Here is a 23648-nt window from a genome sequence, read left to right on the forward strand (position 1 = left end):
CAAAGGAGAAACAGAGGGAGTTTCTGTTGGCAGAAAACTCTTCTCAGATTACATCAATCTTGCAAGAACTTTCTGGAAATTCATTGACTGGAATCTAAATGTAACCCTGCAGATGCACAGTCTTCCCTGCTCATTCTGGCAGCTTCTGTCCTCTTGCGTTCTTAGGAACACACACTATAACAGGGATGTGTATCTGTTGCTGCAGCTGGAGAATTAAGGAAGCACGAGGATATTCACAGGCTCAGGTCTTTTAGTTGTGCTCACCAAGGGGTAGACAGTCCCGGAAATATGTGCACTGTCAACCGCCTCATTCAAATAATGAGACTATGAGTGTGGGCAATTTATCAGTTACCAGATGGCTTGATACCACTAAATTTGAAACATCACATTTGCACCCTTTCTAGCTCTTACTTATTTAATTTTCATTCATTCATGAAGACAGAAATCTAGGTATGCATAGCCTATTTAAGATACATAATGTTTAAGTAGCTAACAATAGGAGACAGAGAAGCTTTATGGTTCTAAAAATGGCAGACATCTTGTGACTGCAAATAAAAAATAGGTACACAGCTTTGTTAATTAAGAACACAAAAATTTTAAGATAATAGCTTTAGCAACAACAACTATCATCCATATAGCACTTGAGGCCTGGAGCTAAAATGAATTAACACTTCTCTCCTCATTCCATCTACAGAATAGTATGAGATACACCATTAAAATGAATAGGGAGACATATATACAATTCACATTAAAAATGAAGAGTGAATTAGAAATAACAGTTTTTAAAACACTGAGATATCAACTGAAGTAACTGGACATCCCCTACCCTGGGGGTTTCTAGTGGGAATTATTAAATTGGACTCCGGTAGTTTTACTACTTTTAAAATTTCTGAGGTGATTCACAACCTATTTCACTATATTGTTCATAAAATGACAACGTTCAGGCAATCCCCCCCCCCGCCCCAAATTGCTATATAAAGCTAGACAAATTAGTAGGTAGACTAGAAGTTGTGTTCCCTTTTAAAGGTCTCTTGATACTCCATGTATATTTCAAGGTGATTCTGGACAAGAACTTACGCCCTAAAATGTCAAGTCTACTGGAAGACATTCTATCACTGTGTTTTATAAATGCATGGAGGTGTCAAGTTAGTAGTTGGAGATATATATATATATTTTTTTAGGGAGCAGAGGAGTGGCCCAAAGTTACGAGCATGTGATTCACTGAGAGATGGTTTCTGAAGCATGACGTTAGATAACAATAGGGAGAGAAAGTGTAGGTAGAAGTGAGCTGGGATACAGCTAACATTTAGAGCTCTACAAGAAGAAGAGGGGCCAGCAAAGAGAACTTAGGAGGAACCAGAGAGGTAGCAGGAAAACCAGGTGGGAGTAACATCACACTAGTAAGAGAAGAAAGTGTCACAAGAAGGACTTGGCCCTGGCATAAGTACTGCTGAGAGGTTGAGGGAGACAAGGATGTGGGCTCTGGAAAGATGCTGGTTTTAAGTCATGGGGTGACGGAAATGAAATGAAGTAGGTTATGGAAAGAATGGGGAGGAGGAAATGAAGTCAGGAATTCTTTCAAGAATTTTTGCTGCAAATAGATCAAAGAAAAGGGGCACTAGCTGGAGATCAAGGGATGGTAGCTTTATGCTAGGGAGAAAGGTCCCAGCGGTGTACCTGGTGGAGAGAAAGGAGGGAATTCTTTCTGGTTGTGTCTGTTTTTTTCTATGAAGTATGTAACAAGGTCACTGGATGAGAGTATGGGGTGGAATTACTGGAGCACCTGGGAAGAGACTAAAGGTAGGAAAGAACCCTCTTAGGGAATAAAAGAAAGAATTGATTAGGAAAATGTAACAGAAGGGTTGTTGGCCAGTTCTGAGTGCCAACATTTAAGATATGCAGTCAGTCATAAATACAAAGCTATTTGAGGCTATGATGAGGAAGTGTTATCATCCAAAAATTACCTTACTGGTTGAAAGCTAATGAAAGCTAGGCACTTAGGTTAAGCAATAAGCGATAAAAGAAAAGTCATATTGCCATTTTTATAACTTCATATTTCTGATGACATTTGACTCTGTGCTCATGCCTAAAGCAGCCAGATGGGCAAATAAAATATTTTTCCCAAGTCTAAAAATATTTTTTTCTGAGTAGCTCTGTACTGAAAAATTAAATGCGTATGTCACACAAAATACCCTGTTTACTGCATTTTAAACTCAGAACTAAATTCATTTAAGAGTTGAGTGAAGTAAAATGAGAACACATCGAGTTTTTATTTCAGAGGTCACAAAGATCTTTAGTGTTAACACCTATGTAAACATGAAATTTGAGCGCATCTCCCCTCCTACTCTCAACATATGCTAGCTGAAAACACAGATTACTGGATAACGTTAGCAGTTGCAAGATGGGAAATAACAACTAGATAAATGCCCACAAAGCCCTAGTAAAGACCACTTGTGCTGTTTGGCAGGTAAATGAAAACTAACATGATCACTTTGATATTCAAACAAAAGAACGTGACTTTTAAAAATACGATGAAATGCAAATATTGATGCTTTTCAAAGACTATATTATAACATAATAGTTTTTTTTTTTTCCCAAAGATCCTTTTATGTGAGGAGATGAAAGAAACAAAGTCAAAGCATAGGTCACAAAGCCCAGTATGCCCCCGTGAAAAAACTAGAGAAATAAAAACGCCTGAAAGAAACTTCAGTGGAGATTGGACATGCAGAACAGACAGGCACCAAACAGAGAGGTTGTAGAGGTTGTTACATAAATCAAGAAAATCACATACGAGGTGAAAAGATGCTTTCAGACAAAGAAAAAGAGAGGAAGAGCATGAGGATTTTAATAATAAAGTCAAAGGTGTAGAAAATTTAAACAAAGAAAGAAATGCCAGCAGAATATTTATTTACTATTCTCCTGCTATTTTCCAATAGAAACACTTTAAAGGACATTTACAAGACTCAACCCCTAAAGTGCAAGAGCTGAGGGAAGAGATGAATGGAATCATTAACAAGAGCCAAACTCAAAAAAAAAAAAAAGTTAAAGGAAAAGAGAGAAACCCTGCTATAAATCATATTAAGGTTCAATTACATTTCAATGAATTATTAAAATGCTTTGGTTAAATAAAATGTCAAGTCACAGGGGCAAGAAGAGGGTATGAAAAGGTTCGATTTTTCTCTAGAGACTTTTTTTATAGTGATATTTATTATGAGAGCAATTGATTATACAAATTTCACAGCTGAATGAAGGTGTGCCTTGTGAGAACCTGTGAATTGTTTCAGAGAACAGGAAAAGGAACCTAATCCAAAAGTGTAATGACAGTGTTATACAGTCATTCCCGACTTGGCTTTCTAGACCCTCCACAAATGCAGTCCTGGAGGACTGACTTTAAATCCAGCACTCCAGCTAGACTAATAGAAGTTGATGATAAAGCTCTCCAGGCCAACTATACAGTCTAATTGAAAATTACACATCTATTTTTTAAATAAAAGTGGGAAATCTGCCTTGCTTCCATTTATCTCTCACTCTTGCTGCCCTGGGATGTGTGCTCCGGACACAGTGTTAGCTCACGTATACTGCTGCAGGCTCTGCATTCCAAGGAACCAAGACAAGAGAAACAACAAAACCAAAATATGGTCTTTGTACACACTAATAAATGTGTGGCAATATTGACCAAGCAAAGAGAGAAGGCAGTGATAAACACTTAGGAATGAGAAAGGAGCTATCACTGAAGACTGGAAATTTTAAAAATAAGAAAAAAAACTATGAAAAATGTAATGCTGATAAATTTGAAAACCCAAGATAGGGCAGGATTTCTTATGTAAGACGCCAAAAGGACAAAACATAAAGCAAAGGATTAATAAATTTAACTTAAAATTAAAAGCTTTTTTTCATCAAAAGGCTATAAGTCAAGCCATGGACTGGAGGGCCATGTTTGAAATGTATAGAAGTGACAACTGATCCAGAAGTCATAACCTCCTACAAATCAATTAAGGAAAAAAAACAAAACAAAACCCAGTCTACTTAAAAAATGGGTAATTGACATGAACAAGCAATTAACAGAAGAGGAAAATCAAATGGCCAATAAATATGCATTAAGCTGACCTATCTCCTTAGTAATCACTTCACATCCATCAGATTGCCAACAGTAAAAAGTATGGTGATATCAAGTATTACATATCAGTTATGGACCTGTGAGAATTCTCATACTCTTGATGGGAACATAAATGGTACAACAGATCTTAGAACAGTTTGGCACCACCTAGTAAAGCTGAACGTGGATGAATTATACGACCCAGCAATACCACTCCTGGGTGGCTGGCCTAGAAAAATCCTGGGCAAGGAGACTGGGCAAGAGCATTCACTGCAGCACTAGATCTTGACTGTGGCAATTTATGTGGAGGAAAGAAGAGATATAGGTTTAATGACAAATACATAGCAGCCTTCAATTTATCTGTAATGTTTTATTACCGAAGCTAGGGTCTGGGTATAAAGTTGTCCCTTATGTTCTCACCTGCGCTTTTTGGTTTGTCTGAATTTTTTCATAAGTTAAAAAAATAATAATACTTACCAAGCTATCCACATCTATGCTGGAGTTTACAGCCCACTGCAAAGTACTCATGATATTCATGGCTAAAGTTAGAATAATACCAATTGTTCCTTGTCCTTCACCTATAGGTAGAAAAAAAGATATAAACAAACTTTATGTTATTTCTCTTTTCTGTGAACTACTTGATGTATACCCAGGAGAGGGCACATATTATATTAAAGTTACATTTCGACTTTACACCAGTTTTAACCATCCTTCATCTCAGTTCACCACAATATCTACCACCAGTAGTAATGCCCTTTATATAATAAGTATTCAATCAATGTTTTAAATCAAAGAGTGATTGAATATTAGGAATGAGTTCTCCATTTTTTAAATACTTCAGGTATTGGATGGGTTGTTGGTGTTGGGTAAATGCTATTTTTACCTCTTCTACTGTTACTCTGTAAGTAATAATACCTGCAAAGACTACAACGGCCAATGGGAAGAGTCCTGTGTCCGGATGAGCTCTGCTACAAAGTCAAAAGAAGAGAAAGGTGTGTGTGAGCAGCACCCAGATGTTTAGATGTGCTTCATGCCTTTGTGAGGAGGAGGACTTTCTCTGCTAATCAGATGCTGTTGGAAGAAAGTGACCTTAGAGTTTCTTGGGGGAAGTCAGAATTCCTGGGTCTGTCATTTTGAGAGAAGACTGCCCTTTATGTTAAAAAACGGACTATTCACCCAAGAAGGACAATATTTAAATGTTTAATTAGAGTAAATAGTTTTTAAGGGCTGGAGGAGACCGCTAATTAACATACTCTATATTTATGGCCCTAAAATTTTTCTAATAGGAATGCTGTTAAATTATAAATTTAGTTTATCAAGTTTTAATTGAGACTCAGCCCTTGCATCTGTAATGCATGATAAAATTGTCATAAGGTTCTAAGATTGGGAAAAATAAATCATCCTATTATTATTAATTGAAAATTTTACTTCCACAATTCATCTAAAGAAGACACAGATAGCAAGTATGTGCTTTTAGTACTAAGTCATTTTCTATAAATAGGTAAGATTTATCCAGAGCCCCAACATACTAACCATTCTGAACAGTAAGATGAGAATAAGATTAAATTTTAATAATAATAACAATATATAAATAATATAAGATTTATAGGTATATACTATGGACAAGATACTACACTAAGTGTATTGCACAAATGATCACATTCAATACTCACCACAAACCTATAGGATAGGTACTATTATTATGTCTATTTACATATGAGGAAAATGTGGGCTTTAGAGAAGTTAATTAACGTGTACAAGTTGCCATAACTGAAGAGCAACAGAAGCAGGCTTGCTATTGGCTGTGTGGCTAACATTCACTGTGGCTAGGCATCTGATCTAACAGATAGGTCCTGAACTATACTGATTCTTAAACATTTTGACTATCAGCCCTGGTAAATCAGGGCTCAATCAGACCCTTAACCATTACATTACAACACAAGACACACCGGTTTGAATTTACTCTCAACAAATCTTTGTTCATTCAGCCCAGTTTGGTCCTGTTTCAAATAACTTAAAGGAAAACGTTTTTAGTTCTGAACCTAAAGTGAAACTTTATTTTGTTTTAAAGTTGCCCCAAATTACTATACTGCTAAGGTCATTTGCCTGCCCACTTAGATTCTTTCCACAGAGTCATCTCCCACCACCCTAGGCTGAGGGAACCATCAATGTGGGGCATCCAGTACTCTAACAGCAACTGTGTGGACTGCAGGTGGACCCCGGGGCCAAATGAGCCTGTTTTATGTTCTCTCCAATAACTGGGCAGAGGAAGTCAGCTGCTCATGCAAGGGACCTGAATGGAGAGGCCAGGTAAAGTCACTGTGGCACAACTTTGGGACACCAGGGAAAGCAGTCTTCAGAAAGCAAGAAATGAATGAAGCAGCCACAGAAAGGAATGGACATGGCCAGCCTCCAGCCTCCAGAGATAGGAAGTGCTGAGTCTAAGTGTCCACGCGGATTCCTTTTCCTCCGGAGGCGGCATGGGCCTCCTGCCTGGGGTTCACGAGGCCCTCCAGCTCTCCAACACGTGCTTCTTTTTGTTTGATCAGGGTTCTGTTCTCAGAATCAAACAACCCCTCAGATATAGCAGCTACTCTGAATCCTTGTCCACTGTCACATATATAAATATTTCAAAACTTCTTATAGCTTAGTTATTCAACTTCTTAAATTAGAAGTGCTCACTTGTCTACACAGCTTTTTAATTCACTTATGATGAAATACTTTACTTTTCATGCAAAGATCCTGAAAATCAGAAAATATGTATTTGAAAAATATGGTACTTTTATCTAAGTTATTTCACTTTTATGGCAGTTTTTCATCACACAAAATTCACATTAGGGTGATAAATTGCACCAACTGGTGGTTAAAAGAACAAAACTTTCCAGGGAGGGGGTTTTGTGTGTATGTGTGTATAAATGTGGATGCTTCTTTTCCCATATTCAGAGAATTCTTCAATAAAGAGATCTATTATTTTTGAAGTCAGAATTCTTTATCAAAATGAGAGTCATGAAATGATTTTTCTTTCAATCAGATTTGTTACCTGACACCTTCTATCTCAGTTTTTCAAACTGTATATAGCTCTAATCCAAGGAAATCATTCAATCAACAATAAACAACTTTTTTGATTAATAAACTCTCAGAAAATCTATTTAAAGATATCTGAAATTTTAAACTATAAGAAATAGAGTTTTTTGGTTGACAAAGCTTTAAATTAAATGCTTAGCTAAAGAGTTAATGTACCTGTTGTTAAAATGGAAATGAAGGTAACAGCAATGAAAAAGACGACAAAAATCATTTCTATTCTCATTTGGAACCAGCGCAGTGTTGATAGATACAAGAACCAGTTGGCAGTATGTAAATTCAGAGCTTTATGGAACAAAGTTTCAAAGTAAGGCTGACGTCCAAAGGCACGAAGGGTCCATAGTCCTTTTAAGCTTGTAACAAGATGAGTGAAAATTGGACTCCTGCCTGTGAAATATTCCCATAGAAAACAATGCAAGTCATGTAAATACATAATGCAAATCTTACCTGAAAAAGATTAGTTTAAGGAATAATCAAACAACAAATGTCACTGGTTAGAAAGAATTTTCATTCTGGGGCCATAATATGAATATATGCAATTTGGTTTTTGGTTTGGTTTGGTTTGGTTTTTTTTTTTAGAGAGTTACCCTCCTTTTTCACTTGGCTACAATGTATGGGGGCTTATACAATCATTATTTATTCATATTCCTTGGTTACCACTGGGCATTGTTTCTCTGACTAATCTTAAATTAATCGCTGCTGAGAGAAAATGTTTTTCTTTTCAGACACTTTATTCAAGGCCTCAATTAAGAAAGTTTTTCTGACTGAATTTAGCAAATAACCTTCAATACAGAAACACACTGGTAATTTATCCCCTGAAAATGCACCCATGCAAAGGCTTCCCAAACAGCTGAAGCAGTATTTGGGGGCACACCAAAAAGGCAGAGCCCAGCAGAGAAAGAAGGGTGCCTGAAAACAAGACAGGGGAAAGAATTTTGTCCAGTATCATTTGGGAACCCAGACAAATATTTAGTAATAGTAGCATTATCATTTCAAACCTTAATTTCTATAATTATGAATGGATATCCTATACACCAAGTCTACTAAGACTCTATAGACTTGTTTTAAAATCAAAATAAAGTCACATGGTCATTAATTAAAAAACAATCTATGTGTGCTTTGTAATTTACTGTTTCCTTTTATACACTTAGACATTTTAAAAAGCCACTGTCATATAAAGTGAGAGTTTAAAAACAGGAAAAAAATTGGGGAAAGTAGTTAATCACAGAGAATCACAGATAGCTCTTGAGATTATTTTCATAGGTGAGCATTTCACAGGTAGCATCATACCTTCAGATTCCAGCTGTTTGAGTTGCTGTGAGGTGTGGAGGAAGTAGGCTCTCAATAGGACAAAAGCAGTGATCACTGGCACTGTTGCTAGGAAGATGTAGGGTTGTAAAATCGAGACTACTGTCACAGCTCCAATCACAATTAATAACAACTGCAGGATCAAAGAAAACACGTTGGTGAGTAAACATTTCCATGTTGCAAAATGGACAGTGTGTGCCAGCAATATATTTCCAAATAGGCTCTTTATAATCTGTTTCATTCTTAATAAGTGGCAGGTAACTTCCTAGTAGGAAGGCAGCCATCTCAAAGTACATTTTCATAAGTGCTATCAAAATTCAAAAAATTGTTCAGGTAATAATAACATTCTGAAGTTTTGAAATTCTTGGATTTCAGTATATTCTTATTTTTCATACACTTTGTAGAGGTAAATAAATATTAAATGAATATGATTTTTCTCTAGCCTGGGCTTCTTTTAAAACTAACTTTTTATTTGAACTAATTTTAGTATGAATGTGAAATTTTAAGATTTATTTTGTTTAAACCATTTCTGAAAATCGAGGGCATTCATCTGGGAGCCTTTTGAGTCATAAAGATATGGTTTAAGTGTAGGCTTGACCATTTAGGCAAGCTACTTAATTTCTCTGACCCTAGCTGATTAAAATTTAAGACTGAAAAAAATTATACTTAATAAATTTTATTCCCTTTCCCATTTTGTTCCTGTTTCTTAAAAACACTTGACAATGACCTAGAGGCTCAAGAAAAGAAAAAAAGAGAAAAAGCTTTAAGGGGTATGGCTGACTTAATTAGATAATTTTTCTCTCATACGTTGTCAGATGAATTTTGTTTCAGTCAAGCCCATTCATTAGAGGTATCTCTTCACGTTACCCACCCAAAACCTGGCACCTTGTGAGCAGTCTCAGAAATAAGTTAGCCAAGTTGGTATCCTTCAGATCAAGTCAAAGGCTTAAATTCTGTATTTCTACATGACACTAAATCCATACATTTCAAAAAGAAAAAAAATCAACTGACATTTGCTCCACAACAACAAATTTGAATAAAGTAAAAATAAAGTAACTGTCACAACAAGGGTTGACAAAATAACCCTATCATTAACACCTATATGATAATCAGTGCTCCAGTTCTCTACCAGCTTCCATGGGTGACACATTTTTTTTTAATTTCTTTAATTATTTTTATTTTTATTTTTTTTAATGGGTGACACATTTTTCAGTTGATACAGTGAAATACAGAACATTTTGGTAGATGGGAACAGGGCTGAGGGTGTAGCTAAGCTCTGCATAATCTTTGAATGGGTTGTTATTTTCACCTAAGGCTTTGGATGATCATATCTGAATGACACTTTTCCAGGGAAAATGCCTCTAACATGTCTAATCATCAAATTCTACAACACCAGCCCCTCAGTCATTCTCATTCAACAAGTACTGAGATAAATCTTTACTGTGCCAGACGCTGGACTAAGTTCATAGGATGACCCAGTAATCTAAGGGAAAAGTCTTCCCTACTCCATTCTTGCCCTACAGGTGCCACCAGTGCAATAAAAAAGTCTCAAATGCCCTAGTTACTACATGACAAGACTTCACCAATGGGAGGCGACTCAGGTTTTCAACTGAGGATGTTTATTTCTCAGAAATAGTCCTTTGGGAAAAAAAAGAGAAATTAACTTCTGAGTATTATTCACTAGGAAACTTGATTTCATATAAATAGGCCATCATATTAAATATCAGAATGTCTGAAAAACAAATGCTGTTGCACCAGCAGCACAGAAACATTCACCTATTCCCTCAGGATCAGGGTTTTTTGTTTGCTGTTGACAGTTGGAAATGGCACTGTATTCCTTTGTCTTGTGCTATTTTTACTATAGAATTCCTGTCTGGAGCTGCTGGATTATAACAGTGGAGATTCTTAGAAATGAAACTGTAACTATTATGATAGAATAGGAAGAACTGTGCAGCCAACCAATCAACATAGCACACTGGGTGTGAGAAGAATGAAGAAGTTGGGTACAACTGGAAGTGATTAAACAGTCACACAACAGACTTCCAGCAATTACAATCACTCAGAACATAGCCCAAACTGAGAAATAAGTAAAAAATAAGTCTAAGCTCTGTAAGAAGCCATCCTTCGGCACTGAGGTCAGAAGCTAATAATTTAGCACTTGTGCAAAACTAAAGACCCTGGTTTCATAGATTTGATATTCTAATTACTCAAAGAAACTTTCAGTTCTGTCCTAGTTCTTAAACTACAGTGAATAAGATACAAGTCATTGTAGACCAGGTGTATTAGTGAGAGGACAACAAAATAAGTAAATAGAGAGACTTCAATACAAGATGAAAATGTGAGCATGGATTTTTAATTCCCATTTATCCTTACTTATGTCCTAAAATTCAAGGGAAAAAAAATCAAAATCAACAGACTATAAAAACTGCAAGGCACCATCTACCCATGCTCCTTAGAAGTAGGCAGCACCTTTTCACCTACTAAAAACAGCTCCAAAGCATTCCTGACACTGAAGGGCATGTAGTGCTGGAGTAGGTGATAAAAATGATCCCATTGAAATCATTTAGAAGGTTAACTAATTAATTGACTGACTGATAAACAGATAAATAAATACCTATTTAAAATCATGCTATGAACATCAGATTTGAAATTTAATTCATAATTGATAGTCCTTGAGAATTTTTAAGCAAGGGGTTAGTGGAATTAACAGAATAAAAAGTGGTGGTGGAGGGGAAAGATGTACAAGACATAATGGAGACCAATGTGGCAGGATTCACTGTGTATTTGCCTATTAGGGTCAGAGAGAAGAAATCAAAAAAGACCTGAAGGTTTGGAGGCTGAAAAGAGAAGATTTGCATATTTTAAAATACACAGGTTTCTGTTTCAAGAAAAAAAAAAAATCATTCACTGAAACATAGAGATAAGTAGGATGCTAGAATAGTGTTTTCCAGTGTGGCTTCAAGTTCAAATGTGCCATGTAGGGTCCACTTCCAGCATGCCAATCTGAAGAATTCAACTTTAATACTGAAAGTAACCATCATCAGATTTCTCTTCCTCATTTTAGAAACCTGAGACCCTTAGGGATTAAGCATCTTGCTCAAGGCAAAATAAATGGTTGTCTCTGCAGAAGAGAATCTGGGTCTTTCATTTTCACTATAACACGTTTCAATCCAGAAAACAAATTTCTCAGAATATTATCAAACGTTATGAACTAGAGCAAATAGAATTTACACATTTTAAAAAAAGGAAACTTTTATGTGTACCTTATTCTGTGAAAAAAAAAATATGTTTCTGAAATGTGACCAGAATGAAGTTTCTTTAATCTGAACATAATTAAGGCCAGAGGAGTTCACAATTTAAAGGACCCCTCTGATGAATTTTTTTAATAAAATCAAGATTAATCAGATTTTACTGTATTTGATTGTCATATATTATGTTTCCTTAATGTGAGACCCTCTTATAAGTAAAATAGGGAAATCAAAATAAAAGCACCCTGCTCAATTTCTTATGAAGCAACAACTAATGAACCCCAATAACATGAGGAGTTGAGCAGAAACTATTCAAATTGCCATAAAAGAAAAAATTTGAGTCATCACATGTGTCCAAAAGTGTTAATTTATAAAATAAATACACAAAAATGTACACTCCCAGAGGGTTTCTGAAATGAGCCTTACACTGATTCAGAAAATACTCAGCAGACTACGAAAGTTCAGAAAAAAATTATCAAGGGCTAACACTCATGAATCCTTCTGCAATCATGTCAAGATGTCCATGTTCCAGTTTGTATGTGACTTAATAATACATTTGGGACCAGTCATTTACACTCCTAGAACAAGGGACAAATATCCAGAATTTAAAGAAAGACACCAGAAATTCCCCTTCACACGTATGAACTCAAAGCTTATCGGTTGTAAGAATTCCAGCAGCGGCTGCTGAGTTATATCCCTAAACAGAGTAACTGAAGGAAATTCAAACTGCTAAAGTTCACTTGGAACAGTTAACGTGCTTTATTGTGCTAATCATGTCAGATGAAGCAAACCGGCAATCTGGTTTTCTGCACCTGCCAACATCAGTTGTGTATACACATAAATGTGGTAGTTCTTATTTTACTTCATAGGTTCTCAGAGGGGTGGGGAGGGGGGCAGGGGTGGGAACAACTCAACCTGAGATGGGCAGGATCCTGTTTCAACTGTCTCTCCAAGGAGGTCATTGAGGCTGCACCATTTGCTCTCTGGGGCTCAACCTAAGCCAGACAGGAACCTGTTTTCAAACCTGGCCCAACAACCAAGGTTATTAACTCACAACACTCAAGTTCTGTCATTTATGGAGTCCTAATGTGGTATCCCCTAGGTCACTTTCACCTCCACCGCCTCCCTTCCTTCTCTACTTTTACCATCAATCCCCCCTTTCAAGGACACATGCTCAGCCAGGCTGCCTTGAAGGCATCATCAGATCTGTCACCAAGGGCTAGTCCTCACTCGTCCTGAATTCTTCCTTCCCCTCTTGCCTGCTTGAAAATTTATCTGTGCTCCTGTCCCTGCACTACGGTCCTTACTGTGAGATTGCTGACTAGCTAATCTGTGCCAAAGTGTTCATGGATGAGACTGGTTCAAACTGTAGTCCACCAGGAAATCAAACTTCATTTTTAACACAAGACTTTTGGAGGTAGGTGACTTCTATCAAATAGTGACACCAATGTCAACAATGTCATGCTTCATGGACAGTCATTTGGAGGAAGGTGGTCAATTACTCCTCTTAAGTCATTCCCAAATAGACAGTTAGTACATGTACATGCAAAACTGCCTTGCTCGGGTAAACAGTTCTGACTTATTGCTGAATTTACTAAATTTATGTCTATCTTGAAGTTTTTTTTTTTCTTTCGTATTGACAAGATTCATACAATAGACAGGACTTTAACTCTTTTTTTAAAAAATTATAGTCAGTTTACAATGTTGTGTCAATTTCTGGTGTACAGCATAAGGGACTCCAACTCTTAATCAAATGAAAAATAAGCAAAAACTAATTTACCATCTTTTCTAATTGTCTAAAAAAGTGAGACAAAGCAAAAACAATGATACTTATTTTTACAAACCTGGATAAAGTCAAATATGGTAAGAGGCAGGAGATCATCCAAAACTGCTATATCTTTGGAGAATCTATTAAGAATCCCACCTATAATAGAAAGAAAAATAAATTCCTCAAAAACTAGTCATCTTAAAAAGACATAGCAGTATCTGATAAATTTGGATCATAGCAGAGGGATTCAAAACCCAAAAAGAATTAGCACATAATCAGATAAATAAGTCTGTAGACAACTTCAGTGTCATACAAAGATTGTAAGTAACTTGTACAGAGATTCTAAGTAACTATGTGTTCAAGCTATTATCTCCTACTTTTAAACCTTTATAAAATACAGACTGCTGTGAGATTCAGGCAGAAACCAATGTCTTTAATAGAGCCCTATCACAAATTATGTCGAGAATGGGCATCCATTCTACTAGTCTCACACTAGCAAGCCCGAGTTTAATGATAATTATCTGGATATGCTATCCTCATTCCCTTCCATCTGTATCTCGTAATGTAGAGCCTCCCTCTCCTTCGACTTCCACACCTTTCTGACACAGAACCCGCAGCCACTCTCAACCCCTGCCTGAGCACTATGGGAACCTCCTTTGCTATATCCTCCTTTTCTACCCTCTTCACTGGCAATCTAAGTTTCAGCCTGCCTTCTAAACTCCTGACTCACATTTATAAGTCTGAAAACTTTTTCCTTCAATGAAAAAAAGTTACATATGGAGTGGCTACTAGGCACAACGCTAGGCACCGAGATAACAGAGGGGAATGAGCCTTGTTCCTTGCCCTGGAGGAATTCATTGTCTAGGGGTGAGTTACACATATAATTAGATAAAATATAACACACTGTACAAACAAAGTGATATCAAATCTTATCATTTACCCCCCCATTAACTACAGGATAAAGTCCAAAATTCTTAGTTTAATATTTAATGCTTTCCATAATTTGGCCTTAAGCCACCCTGGGTACAAGCTTCCTCTTCTCAAACAGTCCATTTCAGCCAAACTGGTTTATTCTTTAAATAAACTTTATACTCTCCTACCTCCCTGCCTTTTCCATGTGGTTCCCCCTGCCTGAAAACCTTTTCCCTTCGTCTCTACTTGATAAAATCTAGGTCTCCTTCCTGGACTGACTCAAATGCCTCTCCTGCCAGGAAGCATCAATATTTGTGCCAGCTCAAATTAGTCTCCTCCTCCTCTGGACACACAATATCATTAATACATTTGGTCAGCACTTCGAAACTATATCCATGTCTTATAGTTGCTTGTATACATGTCTTATCTCTTTTTTCTAGATTGTAAACTGCTAGAGGTCATTGAGACCACACCACATGTATTTTGTGTCACTCTGAGCCCTCAGCAAAAAGCCTTATATGTAGGAATTATTCAATGCTTATTTTTTGATTTGTCATGATCTCCCAGCTCTTATTAATGATATTTTATTTAGCATATTTAATTAAACATATTTGTATATCATTTCATTAATGAACCAAACACTGGAAAAAATAGCCTATAGCACTTATTCTGTGTAGAAAATGAAAGTTATTTTGGTAGAAAGAAAAAATATTCTGGTGTTTAGCATATTTCAAATGGGAAACCAAAGAAAGGGAACAACAGAGGAGAACTAATGTTCATTTCATGTTGGCTACGTAACAGGCTGGTAGATGATAACCTGGTTTCATCCTCACAATGATCCTCTGAGACAATTATTCCTTTCCCCATTTTACAGATGCGGAGGCAAGGCTCAGAAGAGTAACTCGTCCAAGAGCATCACTCTTATGAGGACAAGCCAGGCCTCAAACAATGTCAGTGCTTCATCCATTATGTCTCATTGCCCATTTCTAACTTCTAGAAACTTGGGCAAGTCCTCTACCTTCTCTACATCTCAGTTTTCCGCTAAAAAAATGAAATCATTGGACCAAGGTAATTTGACATTCCCTTTTAGGTCTAAAATTTCTTAGATCTAAAACAGGGCATGGTGATGACAATATCTAAATGAGATAAGGCTTTAGTGACACACAAGGGCTTCAGAGTAAATATAAAGACCTTCCTGAATACTAACACTGAACTGTTGTTACCCAGAAAAAAAAATGATGGATATTTTTTATTGTGAGATCTTTTAGATACAAATCACGCTAAAAATTTCAATCTTGGAATTTACTCTTTCCTTTATAATCAAACATTTCTGTGTCTACCTCCTCTCCCTTGTCTGTGAATTCTTCCAGGGCAAGAACTGTGCCTTATTCATCTGGCTTAGTGCCACACAAAGTAAGTGTTCAACAGATTGCTGTAAGAATAAAAGCTGGGAAATTCCTTATTAACCTCAGATTCTTTAAAAGTGAATTTGTCTAAAGGTGAACCAACAGAATTGATTACTTTCAAAGCATCTTATTGCCTTTAGTTTTTAAAATCTTTGGTCCTTTTATTTCACTACTCTTACTTTCTGTGACCTTATTTATTTTTGTTGAGGTATAACTGACAAATAAAATTGGAAGATATTTAAAGTATACTATGTGCAATTTGATATATGTATTCACTGTGAAAGGATTGCTTTCCTTGAGTTAATTAACTCATCCATCACTGCTCATAGTTACCTTTGTGTATGTGTGTCATAAGTTTTACTCTCTTTAGCAAATTCCAATTATATAATACAGTGTTATCCATTATAGTCACCATGTTATACATTAGTTCTTCAGACCTTATTCAGCTTGCAACTGAAAGCTTGTACTCTTTTACAACCTCTATGATAGTGTCAAGAAATATTTTAAAAATACATTTGGGATCCCCATCCATTAAAATAAAACCTGGAACAAATTTATAGGATCATCTTTGAATAGTTACATGAAACTAGATTATTCTACCCCACCGGAAGACTTTATTAGTAAGAAACTTTTATATTTTTCTTGATCACCTCGAATCTTCTCTTTTAAACAACACTGTACATTGGTAACAAGATGCCTGGAAGGGGGCTGGATCAAATGTCTAAACAGAGAAGGACAACTGACTCAAAAAGGGCTGCTTCTGCTGGTATAGTCCCATCCGCATCATGTCCCAACAAAGAGAGCCATTCTAATTAGCTGATACAGAAAGAGGAGAAGAGACAATATCTGACAGCCTATAATACTTGAGATATGTAAATCTTAGTCATAAGGAAGCTCAATAAAGGTGGATACCTCCATGCAAAAGCCAACGCTACTACTGGAAAACCAACTAACTCATGGGCCCTTCTCATGGAGAATCAACAGTTTCATTTTGTACATCCAGTCAAGTACCTGCTTTCAATGTGTTGAGGGTTGACATAGGGGCTTGAAGAACAGAATGTAACATCTTGTGGTGTAAGATTTTCGACACTGTGATTAGAGTATGCACCAGCGGCAAACCTCTGAACATTCCCAGAGCAAGCAAAGTGTCGGCCACTCCCACATAAATGTAAAAAACATAATACGAGCTGGTGCTGGTGATGATCACCACATAACTATTATTTGCACTCTTAGTACTATTCCCTCCGTCTTGAAGAGGTGTTCTGTAAAGCAAAAGGACATTGTTATTTGGCAACCAAACTTTCCCACTGGATTTCCAATACATGTAAATGATGCTGAATTTGAGTCTAAAGAAAACACATTTCATTAGCAGAGTTAATGCCTTTAATCTGAAGTACTGCAGGAAAGTAGACTAAGTTTTTTTACCATTGAAATAGATAAAATTGACCCTTATTAAATCGTCAGAGAAAATATTAAATGTATAATGTTGTTTTAAGTATTGTCATTGCAACTTACAGAAACTAAACACGACTAAACAGAAAGTGGTGAAGAGCTGCAGGAACTACACATGCTCACAATTTCAAACAAAAGAACTCAATTTTCTACTACAGTATTGTGGGGAAATGAAGCATAGTGGATATTACAATATTTAATAAGACCCAAATAATCAGTAGAAACAAAATACACCACAAGAAGACACAGAATACTCACTTTCTAAGCAGCCACACCACCACCATAGAGGCAGCCACCTGGAATGGAATAATACACACTTGATTTTTTTTCCAACATCTTTTCCTACTCTTCCCACCCCCGCCTCTAATGCCACCATGACCAACTTCAAAATACACACAATTTCACTTTTCTTTGCTTTACTTTCCCGGGTCCAGCAGCTACAATAATTGTTCTAAGAACCACTATTTGATGTGAGAACATGTTAAGCTAATGGAATTCAAATTCCACTGAATAAAATACTTTTCCATTTTTCTCCTTCATTCAACAGAAACTATCCATTGAAGCTCATAGGAGAGCTAAGATTTATTTCAGTTGAATGTTTTCAATAATAAAGTTTGTTTCTAATATAGAGATTAATCTCGGTCTGCTGGCAGATAATTTATCTGGTTAGTGGCTATATATAATTTCATTTGTTGTGCAATGATTATGAAGGACTCAGAACTATAAGACCAGCTAACTGTTGGAAAAGATAAGACAAATGTTTATGGAAATCAGTTAAAAATCTCAACAATGCAAAATTTCAGTTTATGAATAAAGATAAGGGGCATTCAGATTAAAACATGTATTATTGGCACTATTTGGGCTTTCTCAAGGTGGAAACATTTAGCTGAGGAACAAATGTTCTATATTACAACTAAATAAAAAATTTTTTTAACAACTATGATTTTTAAAATTTCTTTGATATTTAAATGATCTTTACTCTGTTCCATTTTAATTTGGCATTCTATTCTCTCAAACCCTGTGGGAAAACAATCTTGTGATGAGAACCACACAGCTGGAACACTAGAAATACTTACAAAATTGTAAGATTGTAATTCTACAATTAGCCTTAGCAAAGAATCAAATAGAAAAAAGAAGAAATTGTGAGTAAAATAATTTGAAAATGAACTCAGCATAAAAATAAACAGGAGAGAAACAAATACGCTTGGTATAAGAAATTTATGCCTTATTCATCTTAAGACATTAATCTACGTCAAGTTTATCATAAGTATTTAATAGTACCATATAAAAATTGTGGAGAATGTTTAGAATTAAGAAGTTACATTATGAAGTCCTACACTTTAAAGAGTGTATAATTTTTAGTTAAATTTACATATCAGACAGGTGCATAATAATGAAAAATCTAATGGTATCATTCTCATTTTCCTACTTTTTTCCATTATACACACAGCCTCCATGCACTGTATGAATAAAAGCTACCTTTGTTTCCTTGATATTCAAGTGAATTCAAAATGATGAGAAACTCGGCAATAATCTAGCTATTTCAAAAGTCTTTGTTCCAGTACAAATATTTTCCTGTTTCTTAAGACTAATCAAATTACTCAGGAACTTAGATAAGGGTATATTTCTGAGTCACTCTTCAGTTACTATAGTCCCCCTTTGTTCCAATTAAAGAAGTGTCAATAATGCTGGCATTGCCAACACTCCCTGAATGTGAGTAAATTCCCAAAATAAGTATTTTACAATGTTTACCCTGGAACAATAATCAAAGCAGTTTCTAAAGGTACTGGTCTAATCAGTGCAATGTAAATTTATTTCTTGGCTCTCATGAATAGAGACCACCAACCCAAACTACTTGCATTGACTGGAACAAAAACATTTCCAAGGATTTGACATAACGACTTTAGCAAAAATGTCTGGGGCATATGGAAACAACTGAGTAATCAAGTTCTAACATTTAATTTCCAGAATGTTTGAGGTTATAAAGTTCAAGCAGTTTATGATAGAAGGACGGCCCTGGAAGATTAAACAGGAAAAGCGCAAAGGTCTTTATTTTCAGCTTTTTCAGGGTTTTAAACATCATTCCATATCACACAGAAAACAGTATAGTCTAGACCAGCACTGTCCAGGAGAAATTTCCACAAGAAAAGAAACGTTCTCTGCTTTGTTCTACGTTGTGGCCATTTGACACACAGGGCACTCAATCACTTAGAATCTGGCTCATGTGGGTGACCAAAGAACTGAATTTTACATTTTATTTTAAGTAATTTCATTTAATTTATATGGTCATATGTGGCTAGTGGCTACTGTACTGGACAGTGCATGCAGAGATTAAGACTATTAGTTATGAAGGGGTGTAGACAGAGTGTTCATTATAGACCCATGCCAGGCAACAGGAATTTAATGATGGTATTCTCTAAGGATAGATCCATGAATGGCCACGATAAGGATTCATGAACTTTGCAAATGATGCCAAGATGAAAAAGGATAGCCAGTATTTAGAAGCTAGGTCAGAATTTAAATTATATAATTTGTCTATATGATTTTTAAAAACGGCATGTTGGGGAAAGGATATCATAGCATGCACATATGGAAAAAGAAGCCCAGTGCCTATATTTGAAAGACATATTTGCTAAATGAATTAGTAAACATCTTTGGAGATGTGACAGACGAAGACTGATCATGTATGAAGTAAAACCACAACAGCGTGGTTTCCAAGGTAGTAATGTACAACTAGAGGAGGAATATGTTCAAGACTTATGAGGAGCCCTACCACAACATAACCTGGCCAGGTACAAGACTCGATACTCACAACTAAAGAAAATGAGCATGAAAGAGGAAAAAAACTGCTAAAGCCAGATATACAAAAGGTTCAGAAACGTGAATACGACCAAACAAGGTATTATGGCTCAACATTCTCTCATGAAGAATAGTCCCTCTTTGTTCCAGTTAAAGAAGTGTCAAGAGGAAGGGAGGGTGCAGCTCAGAGGTACAGTGCATGTTAGCATGCATGAGGTCCTGGGTTCAATCCCCAGTACCTCTGTTAAAAAATAAATGAATAAAAATATTAAACCTGATTACCTCCCCCCACCAAAAAAAAAAAAAAAAAACCAGAAAGAAGTGTCAATAATGCTGGAATTGCCAACAGTCTCTGTGTTTAAACAGTCTCTGTGTTTAATGTGAGTGTTTAATAAGCTACAAAGAAGACAACTCCTAAATATTTCACTGCAGAGTATCTGCAGAGGCCTTTAAATCTGACTTAGGGTTCTTAACACTCTGGACGTTGAACCTAGTTAATAACAGCCACCTCTTCTAGTCATAACAGATGTCCTTGCCTCCTCTCGTGTCCCTATCCAATTCATTTTTCATGTAGCAGATAGAGTGATCTTTTTCAAAACATTTTAAAAAATCATATATATTGGATGAAGATTTTCAAAGGCTTCCTATTGCATTTAAAATAAAAACCAACTTCTTTACTACAGCTAACGGTCCTGCAAACCTGGTTCTGGCTAACTTTTCCAACATCACCCCATGACATGCCACTCACTCACCTCTTCCACTTCCCCAACTGTGCTGACCTCCTCTCAGTTTCCATAACTTACCAAACCTTTGTATTTGCCCCAGTCTCTGCATGTCTGAGTCCTTCTTGCCTTTCAGGCATCAACTAAATGTCATTTCCTCAGGAAGGCCTCCCTGTCCACCCTCTTTTTCCCGCCTTTACTTTAGCACACTATTTCCTAATGGTTCTTCTCACACTCTGCGATTATCCCCATCAAAACGTATTTATTGCCTATCTCCTCCTTCAGAATGTGCTTCATAAGACCAGGGAGGAGCCATCTGTCCTCTTTCCCATTGCATCCTCAATGCCTATAACAACACATGGTAAATGATAGGCATTCAGTAAATCTGTACTTAATAAAGGGATGGATGGATAAAAGGACACTTAAATTTAACAAAATTTACAAATGTCAACAGAGAGAAAGTTATAGAATAATCATATAGAAAGCATTTTTAAAAGCAGGTGACATATTATATTTTGTAGGATAAAGAACCAGAACCAATCCACTCTATAAGCTTTGTACATACACAGAATTCAGAGCTACCTACCGAATCAGAAAATGAGATCTGTGTGCAAATGAATACCTACTGGTATTTGGGGGTTTTACCAAAGGAGCACAGCATTATGAATGTTCTCTTAACACGATAAACAGAAGTACATGAGTGTATTCCATCTCTATGTTCTGTTTTGTTCTTCACTGGATACACAACATATAGAATCATGCCTAGCATACTCAACTCAAAATATGTGTTGAATGAATAAATGGCTGAACGAATGACAGGTAGTAATAGTAAAGTGACATCTAGTCATGACTTCATACACAGATTTCAATGCTTTGCAGGTCAAATCATGCCCTAAAACATAGACCCTTGCTAAATAAAGCTGCCTTAAAAGCATTACTACCAATAGAGGTATTACTATCAATAGAGATATTATGGGAGCATATTACATATATTAATAATGTAAAACCACCCAGGGGTTCCTCATTAACAAACAGAAAGGAAATTGTAAAGGAAGAGTATACAGCAGTTCTCTGACACATTTCTTAAAAATCACAGAATAAAAGCACTAAACAGAGTCTTTAGATATTCCAGGCAACAACAATACCCCCTGGTTGTTGTAAAAGGAAGGAGGAAAGTGCCTCCCACTTTATTACTTGCATTTCTTCTCTATCTAGTCAATGATGCGCTGCCAAGCAGCAGCACTAGAAAGACCAACATAGTAGAAATTTTAAAGCCTAGATTCTTGGTGCTACTATCTAAGAACTTAACAGAAGATATCGTCCTGTAGTAAATAAAACAGTACAAAAACATAAAGGTAGGCTGACTCCCTTATCAAAATGACACTAATGTTAAGTGGTAACAAATCAAATAGACCAAACCAATGTTTTCAGTTTAGCACTTTGAAGACATTTTTTTCAAAGACTATTTATTTCATACTCTAAAAGGGAAGCTTATGGGACCTACTCTTTAAAATTATAAAATCTAAATTGAAGTATGGCCCCTATGAAAACTAAAAATGAATACATCATTTTTATCAAGGAATAAACCTATCTTAACATTTCTTTAGGTTCTCTGATCACTCTGAGTATGAGCCTCAAGGATTAAAAGACCTAAACTATCTTCCTGGATTAGCACCTGTACCAGGATGCAAAGCACCAATGAGATATTTCAATTGTAATGAGAATGGGGCACACTGGTATTAAGACAGGATTTTAGTCTAAAAGGAAACCATGTAAATTTTGATTCAAAGGATCAACAGAATTCTGAACATCAGTGAATGATCTGTTTAGCTCTATAACTAAGCACATAATTAAAACAATTACTATTTATCTATTATCACCAAGTTTTGTTATTAAAAATTTTGCGAGCCAGTTAACTGGCAATGCCTTCAGGAGACTGGCCCAAAAGGCTTATCATTTATTATATTATTTCTTGCCTAAAAAATGACATTATTGATTGTTTTGTTCATTAAAAAGTCAAGTTTTTGCAGTAATTGTGACAGCTGAACTAATAATGGGAAGTTATACAACATTTACACCCTCTGTTGTAGTTTGGTTTCTAGCCTGAAGACAATGGACCACTGTCTTCTTGACTAAGTGTGCTAATAATATTGTACACATATGCAGTGGCCCAATGCTCAATCCACTAATTAATTAATTAATTGCACACCATTTTGAGGGGTGCACAAGTTCAGCTCTATGGAGCTGCATGGGACAAAGTTCCTGTAAATGAACATAAATCACCACCACATTCAGAAAGGACCATTTTTTCCTACAAAACTAAATTAAAGATATTCAAGTAATATTGATCTTCCCATGCAGGGGTTCAAATTTTTGACAATTATAAAGGGCTGGTTTGAGATTAAATATGGCACAAGACTGGGTTTTACCCACATTAATGTTGGTCATTTGGCATGACTGGCAGAGATTAATGAGGTAAATGTGAAATACATTTCAATGCAATTTTTATTCTCATGTGAGGGTGTCAAATTACTCAACCCCATATTTTTGTTAAAGTATAAAATGACTTATTGAAACTTCCTTTATGTCACTTGTGGACTTGTCCACCTCAAATCATCTTGAGCTTTGTAATGATGATAGACAATAAGGATATTAGTGAGAACAGTAACTAACACTGCTCACTATGTGCCAAATTCATTAAATGCTTTATAATCATGATGTCTTTTAACCTACAAAAATGGCCTATGAAACGTACTATCAAAACTCCATTTTATAGATGAAGAAACTGAAGCTCAGAGATGCTAACTAACTTGTTCAGTTTCATAGAGTTGATAACACAGAGTTATAATTCACAGC

General features: G+C 36.1%; 1 protein-coding gene across 3 annotated transcripts in view; it reads right to left on the reverse strand.

Moving 5' to 3' along the window:
- The window catches only part of CFTR (CF transmembrane conductance regulator), a 156757-nt gene that overhangs the window by 35464 nt on the left and 97645 nt on the right, over positions 1-23648 (reverse strand). For all 3 annotated transcript variants that reach the window (XM_074367172.1, XM_045511119.2, XM_010947616.3), the window contains 6 exons: positions 17530-17567; positions 16831-17081; positions 13578-13657; positions 8468-8618; positions 7337-7564; positions 4574-4674 (listed from right to left, as the gene is read on the reverse strand). In XM_074367172.1, coding sequence (XP_074223273.1) covers positions 4574-4674; positions 7337-7564; positions 8468-8618; positions 13578-13657; positions 16831-17081; positions 17530-17567 — 849 coding nt within the window. The remainder of the gene's footprint in view (positions 1-4573; positions 4675-7336; positions 7565-8467; positions 8619-13577; positions 13658-16830; positions 17082-17529; positions 17568-23648) is intronic.

This window comes from Camelus bactrianus, chromosome 7 (assembly GCF_048773025.1).
Source record: "Camelus bactrianus isolate YW-2024 breed Bactrian camel chromosome 7, ASM4877302v1, whole genome shotgun sequence".
NCBI lineage: Eukaryota > Metazoa > Chordata > Mammalia > Artiodactyla > Camelidae > Camelus > Camelus bactrianus.